General features: G+C 48.7%; 1 protein-coding gene and 1 long non-coding RNA gene across 2 annotated transcripts; one reads left to right on the top strand and one right to left on the bottom strand.

Annotated features, from left to right (window-relative positions):
• Positions 1-6: 6 nt before the first annotated feature.
• ENOPH1 (enolase-phosphatase 1) lies at positions 7-6,861 on the top strand. The gene is made up of 4 exons (XM_010564405.1): positions 7-99; positions 2,767-2,868; positions 3,629-3,831; positions 6,544-6,861. Exons 1-4 carry the CDS (start codon positions 16-18, stop codon positions 6,764-6,766), a joined length of 612 nt encoding a protein of 203 aa, XP_010562707.1. The 5' UTR covers positions 7-15; the 3' UTR covers positions 6,767-6,861.
• LOC104829895 lies at positions 1,865-3,687 on the bottom strand. Its single transcript, XR_774166.1, has 3 exons — positions 3,602-3,687; positions 2,721-2,856; positions 1,865-2,206 (listed from the first exon to the last, which is right to left on the bottom strand). It is a non-coding gene; the product is annotated as an uncharacterized LOC104829895 (long non-coding RNA).
• Positions 6,862-6,891: the final 30 nt, after the last annotated feature.

Raw genomic sequence — 6,891 nt, forward strand, 5'->3', positions numbered from 1 at the left:
GCCGCCGCCGCCGCCATGGGCGTGCTGCCGGTGCCGGCGGAGGTGCGCGCCATCCTGCTGGACATCGAGGGCACCACAACCCCCATCGCCTTCGTCCAGGTGAGACCCGGCGGGGCGGGCGGCAGCGGCCTCCCCACGCGGCCGGGAGCCCCGCTGGCACCGCCGGGGGGGGCTCCGTTAGCATCGCCGTTACTATCGTGGTCCCACCCAGCCCTGGCAGCCCCGGGGGGACACGCTGCGCCGGCCAGGTTTCTGTGACTGCAAGCCCGCTTCGCTGGGAGGGCCCTCCCCACCGGGGGGAAGCGCCTCTCCCGGGGCTGCAGCCCTGCGGAGGGCAGGCCCGAGTTTCCTCCAGAAGCGTGAAACCGTGACACATTTTCCGTGGTTTTTTGAAAAATGCTCACGAGAAAATACGTCTGATTTTACCGTGCGCCTGCCTCTTTTGCGGGCAGGAGAACGGGGAACCATTCAGATCCAGGGCAGTTCAGTAAATGATTTTTTTCACGGATATAGGGCAGTTGGGGCGCGCTCGGCCTCCTTTAGGAAAAGCCCTCGAGCATCCCTGTTGCTCAGATGCCTGGAGATGCAGCACCTCACCCGAGTTTGCAGAGAGCCTGAAGTACTATATCGGGGTTATCCACTGCCTTTTCCCTTCAAAAGGGTGGTACAGTCAGATGCCTTCAGTGTCACCAGAGATGTATGTCCTTCCTCCAGCATGCACAGGACCAGTACAGGGGGAGGGTAGCACAGCACATCAAGTGTACGCGAGGAGGACTGTACTAACAGTGAATATGTATTGAGTGGTTTCCCTTGCCTAGGAGAAGGCTTAAGACTACTGAAAATTTTGGTTTAGGTGCAGAAGCCAGGGGACTGGGAAGTCTGCAAGGCCAGCAGGAGGCATCAGGACAAACACTGTAAATATGCTATTAAAATTTGCAGTTCTCCAGCCACTGTGGGTCCCTCCTCTCCAAGAGGTTTTGGTCCCTAACCAGGCTCCTGTGCTGCACAGGAGGGAATAATTTGCTTGTATTTAAGACACCGAATGGAATTATCCCTGCTCCTGCCATTAACCTGTATTTCTCCATGAGATATTATAGCTTGTGGTGGATCTTTCTTGCTGATAGTTTACGAAGGTGCTTTGTGACCCACATGATGCATGGAGGAGTGAAGTCTCTTGCCAGGCTTTCTAGGGTGTTTCTGCTAACACAGTTTAACAGATGAACAACATGACCTACATCTTTCCTGTCCATGTTCTTCCAGTGCTCTTGAAGAAACTTCAGGTCTGGATGGCATTACAGCTGCCTCCATCCCTTTGATATCTTTCAATTTAAACAGTTTGAACAGCTCAGATTTCTTACCAAACATCTAACAGAGCAATGAATTTGGTTATATCCACCTTGAATGCGTTTTGCTGTTGTGCAAATAACATGCAATATGCCTGAGATGGTTTCCTACCCAAAGTCTTTCTGTTGCAGAGAGGCCAAATGAGTTATGGTTCTCAATAAAACTCAGTTTGCTGGAAATCCTGAAAATGCTAGAAACAAGTTATTTCACTTGGACTTTCAGTTAACCTCCATAATTTCTATTTCCTTTTAAAAGGTCAACTGCTGGTTCTGCAGGCATTTTATTCTTTAATTAAAGGATTTTATTTAATCCTTTCTTTAGTATTAGAATTATTGAATATGCAAAGTAAGGAAATAGAATGAGCCAGTTGATGAGTAGATTAAGGAAAGATACCAGAAAAGAGAATATTTGGTGGCCCGTAGTTAGAGATCACCAAGTTTTCTCTTTTGCTGGGTCCACCCTGGCAGAGAAAAGTAGATGGTAGAGGAAAGATGTAATTTGATAAACTACATCCCCTGGGATTTGTCAGATCTCCTGTAAAAGAGCAGATTGTCACTGAACTTTGTGACAGTTTGCATGGACATTGAGAGGAAAATTGACCCTACAAGTGCTAAGCGTGCTACGTGGGTGTCTACTGACAGTAAAAATACTACCCTTTCTATGCTGGGTTTAACGTTGCTGTGAGCAGTTGCAAAGGCTTAGGAGGGCTGTCGAGCTGTGTTTGCTGACGGCTGTTTCTCCATCCTGCCAAGCTGTGTTGGGGCAGCCACATCTGGGGCTGGACGTCTCCGAGGAGCCTGGCCATCTGACGGTGTGGTCCCAGAGAGATGGGAGCTGTGCACAGGCAGGCTCGGGTCTCCTGCTAGCCAAGATAAAAGAGAAGCGGGTGAACTTATAAAGGTCAGTAACAGCCCTGGTTAAACCTATTGAAGAGTTTGCAGGCACCAACTTTTGCTGAAAGCTCTGGTGAGAAGTTGAGATGTGTTTTCAGAATGACCTTTGTTAGGACAAGCGCCCCATTAAAAATAGAGTAGTATAACTTGTCAGTTCAGAGTACGTACACAGTCAGCCTTGTACTCCTCAGATGATGGGAACTTGGGGTCACGTCTGCCATTTGAGACATTTTTTGGCAAGCCAGAAAAAGTTATCACCCTCCTTTCCATCCTGGGATTTAAAAATTGCAGCTACATAAGCATTTGTGCAAAAAATCCACCTGCACTAATCTTGGCCCAAGGTTGTCTCTGGCCCGTGAGCACAAAGACGCCCTTGGCAGGCAGTTCCACAAGCTGCAGTACTGTAGGGGAAGCTCGAGTGTGAAAAATAACCATACGCACCAGCACGTGCAAGCAGTTGCTTTAAAAGTAAGTCAGCCTTACCTCTGCCACGTTAAAGGAGCTGCCTGTTTTTCTTGTGTGCTGCCAGGAGACCTTGTTCCCTTACATCAAAGACAATGTGAAGGAGTATCTGCGTGCTCACTGGGAGGAAGAGGAGTGCCAGCGGGATGTTGGACTTCTGAGGAAACAGGTTAAGTAACAGAGCTACACCATGTCTCTCTGGGTTTTCATGGCATGCCTGAGACTTCAGGTCACTCGGACTCCCCCAGTCACCCAACACAAGCCCATATCTGTCTTTGCGCCCCATAGAGGCTGGTTGCCTTGACGGACTGATCGTTGTGTGTGGGGAAGGGCTAGTGCTTGGTAGGCAGCAGCTCAGCTGCTTCCCTCAGTTCGCCTTGGTCTTCACAACCCCTGAGCGGGCATTGAACCACAACTTTTCAGCTTCGTGTCTGCGCTGTGCTCTTCACTTGCTGAATCTGCCACCTGTGGCTTCCAGGCACCTGTTTAGGAAGCAGCATTGAGGGATGGCAGAGTACTTGTACTGCACAGGGTAGTGTATCCTGCCTCTGTACGGGGACATGGCATCAGTTTGAGACCTGTGGCTGTCTGAAGCCAATAGATGCATTTGCTTCTTTGCCTTAATTTCAGTAATTAAATACTTAAGCAAGTATAATTCTCACTAGAGTATTTACAATACAGCTACAGTAGTGCTAATTGTTGGGTTTGGAAATACAATCCAAGCAAGTGTTTCTAGACACTACTAAATTCTGAATTTCCCATTAAGAAAAGCATTCAAACAATGTTGTAACCCTTCATGTGAAGAGCGGTTGAAGCTGTGTCCTGTACAGAGGTGTGTTGATGCAGGTGTTAGACCCCTTTCCTAAATTGAGATGTTGATACCGCTCCACCTCTTCCCTCACCTCTTTTTTATCATGGATGATTTCCAGGCTCAGGAGGACTCCAGCTTGGACGGGGCTGTGCCGATCCCTTTGGAGAGTGGAAGTGGGGAAGAGGAGCTGGAGCGGGTCATCCAGGCAGTTGTAGACAACGTGCATTGGCAGATGTCTCTGGACAGGAAGACCACAGCACTGAAGCAGCTGCAGGGCCACATGTGGAGGGCAGCCTATGCTACCGGGCATGTCAAAGGAGAGTGAGTAATTGTGTGCCCTTTGCCCTGGGGCAGGTATGGGGTGCATCTTTCCTAGACGTCTGTTAGCAGAACAGCTGCATAAGCTATTCCTGGAAACAGCCCCATGTACAAATGCAAATAGGATTCTCCACCTCGGTGGAGAAGCCAGTACGTTTACGTTCAGTCGTGGCTTAAGCCAGGCCACTGCTGTTGTGGAACCAACTGCAGACACTTCAGTTCAAATTTGATCATGCAGTGAAACACAAATCCATTGAGCTTAATCTTTGGATCTAGGGAACCAAAAGCTTACAGTAATCTCAGTACCGACCAAGTTGTCTCAGTCCCCACTGGGAAGATGACAAGTGGGTGAGCGTGTTTCTCTTTAATCAGCAGGTATGTGCTGGGGAACAGCCAGTTCTCCAGCCACCTGGGCAGGGTCTGTAAAGGAGATGGGTTCTGAGAAATAGAACAAGGTAATGGAGGTATGACACAGGGCGAATCTTCTGCATTAAAAATTCAGAAAATGTCTCAATATTTCTCTACAGAGATTTCTTGGTAAACCAAGAGACTGAGTTACAAGTATGAATTTCTTACAGTTCTCCATCTCACTTTTTTTTATCCCTGAATTGCACTCACGTTTTGGAACAAACCTAAACAAGCTGGGGTTGCAGGGTCAGGGCCTTTCAGTTGTTTCCTCCTGCTTTGTCTCTTACCTGAGCGTTTCATGCCTTTCCACTTCTTTTTGTCTTCAGACTCCTCTTTATGTTTCAGCCACAACACAACGGCGCATAAATAGGGACAACTGGAATTAAGCTTGATCTTCTTATTTAGGTTGAAAGATACTTGGTTAAACTATGCATTTCAAGTTCCTCAGGAGGTAAAACAAACCCGTAAGTTCACAGAGTGTTTTGCCAAAGTAAGAATGAGGAAGAAGAAAAAGAGCTCACAGAAAAATGTAAACATCCACCAGAGGAAGCAACAAAACCCAAAAGCAAGTCAAGAAGGACAGCCATCCTGTTGGTTTTCTTTTTAAAAATAGGGCTAATTGTCTTATAGTGGCTCCAAAACTCTGGAGCTAGCCTTGCTGCTTGGCAGCATCCAAGGAGTGAGATCTCTAAAGTCTCCCCCCCGCCCAACTGTATCTGGCACATCAGTGTCTGAAATCCAGGCACTGAACTCAGCACATGAAAACATGAGGGTGGCTGGGAATTTCTGCAGGTGCTGTACAACTTCAAAATATTTTCAGCTGACACCAGAGACATTTAATAACTATGAAAAAAAGTGAACTTTTTTTAAATACATAACATAACAAGGCCCTGAGCAGATGGCCAAGAAACTGGAGATGAAGAAAGGGCCAGCTGATTGCTACAAGTCTGGAAAACTCAGTCCAAGACCTCCTTTTGCATCTATTTGGAGTCCTCTTTCTTCAGACGTTTAGGTGCTCAGATCCCCTTTTTGGGGCAGTACCTTTGGTCCTTGGCCCAAGTGGCCACACAGAGCTGTACAGGTGGGAAGGCTGCGATTTGGACTGGGATGAAAACTCAGTTCCCTGGGGATCACATCTCCTCCAGCTGCTCTCTCCATCCTTCTGCCATATCAAACTCAAACACCCTCCCTGCCCTTCCGAGGCTCTTTGTGGTCTTTCCTTATTAACCATCACATGTATTATTGAGGGACTTACCGTCAGCCTCACTTTGTCCCTCTTGAACATCCTCTAGCCTGCAGTTCCCTCCAGCGCATGGGTCATCTTGTAAATGTCCTTTGCATACAAAGAGTTTTTACATACATGTAAGTGCAGCGCTGGAGAGGCCTAATGGTATAAATGAGAAGGGTATGAGGGAACCAACAGACATGTCTGGCAGCAGTTGCCTTGGCTTTGGTCGTCCTTCCCTCTTTCACAGCCCTCCCTGCTGATGGGCTTGTCTTCAGGTGGCTGCTACCTGGGAGTTAGATGGAACTCACATATTGAGACTCGTCAGCCCATTGCTAGACCAATGTCCTTCCCAGCACTCTGCAAGGCCAGAAGAATAAGGGGAGGGATGCTGCTGCCTAGTGAACGTGAGCTGGTTTACCTTCTGCGGTGCAGTTAAGCCAGGGACATATCTGGCCCACAGGTAGTACTGTATAACCTGACTGAGTCACTGAATAGAGTGTCTCTTAGGGGACACTCCTTTCCCGAGCTGTTGTCTAGCTTCAAACAGTTCATACAGTGCTGCTCATTTAGCTCCTGCAGCTGCAACCTCCTCTCAACTCCTCCCTACACATGGTCAGAGCCTGAACCTGTGGGATGGGTTTGCCCCATGTGGATGCAGCTTACAGCCATAGCTCTTACCAACAGGGAAATCTTTATAGCTTGCAAGGCAGGTGGGACTGCAAGAGCCTGTGTTCTATGTCCTCCCTCTTATTCCTCCCTCGCAGAGAAAAACATTGGGATGCCATTTTCCCCAACCTTTCCTCCCCTCTCCAAACTGAAGCGGCTGGAGAAACTCCTGCCAAATGTCTGAAACAGCTCATCAGAGCTGCTGTCTGCATAGCAGTCAATGAGCTGCTCAGTTGGCTGGAACTAAGAATATATCACCTGCTGCTGAAGTAGACTCCCCTGTTGCAGAAGTCCTGAGCAGTTTGAGAATTAAGTCCCCTTGCAAACTAATGGGACAGTTGTCACAGTGCCTGGCTAAAGGTGTCCCTCCAGGTGCCCCTGGGTTTGCTCTTACCTGCCCTGTTTTACTCCAGACTCTTCGAGGACGTGGTTCCAGCCATCCGAAAGTGGCGGGAAGCGGGGATGAAGGTCTATATCTACTCCTCGGGCAGCATTGAAGCCCAGAAGCTTTTGTTCGGATACTCTACAGAAGGTGATATCCTAGAGGTAGATAACCTTATTACCTTCTTTACAACTTCTCCCTCTGCAGAGCACTTCCCTCCCACAACTGCCCTTGCTGTAATGCTTCGTGAATAGAGTCTGGGACAGGACTCTAGGACAGGTGGGGCAGTGGGTTTAACCCGCAGGAGTTAAGCTCAGCCAGTTGAGTATGCTGGCATGGCTGCATCGCCCCCCCCCCCCCCCCCCCCCGCCCCCCTGGG

This window comes from Haliaeetus leucocephalus, unplaced genomic scaffold, assembly GCF_000737465.1.
Source record: "Haliaeetus leucocephalus isolate CR32 unplaced genomic scaffold, Haliaeetus_leucocephalus-4.0 Scaffold178, whole genome shotgun sequence".
NCBI classification, from domain to species: Eukaryota; Metazoa; Chordata; class Aves; order Accipitriformes; family Accipitridae; genus Haliaeetus; species Haliaeetus leucocephalus.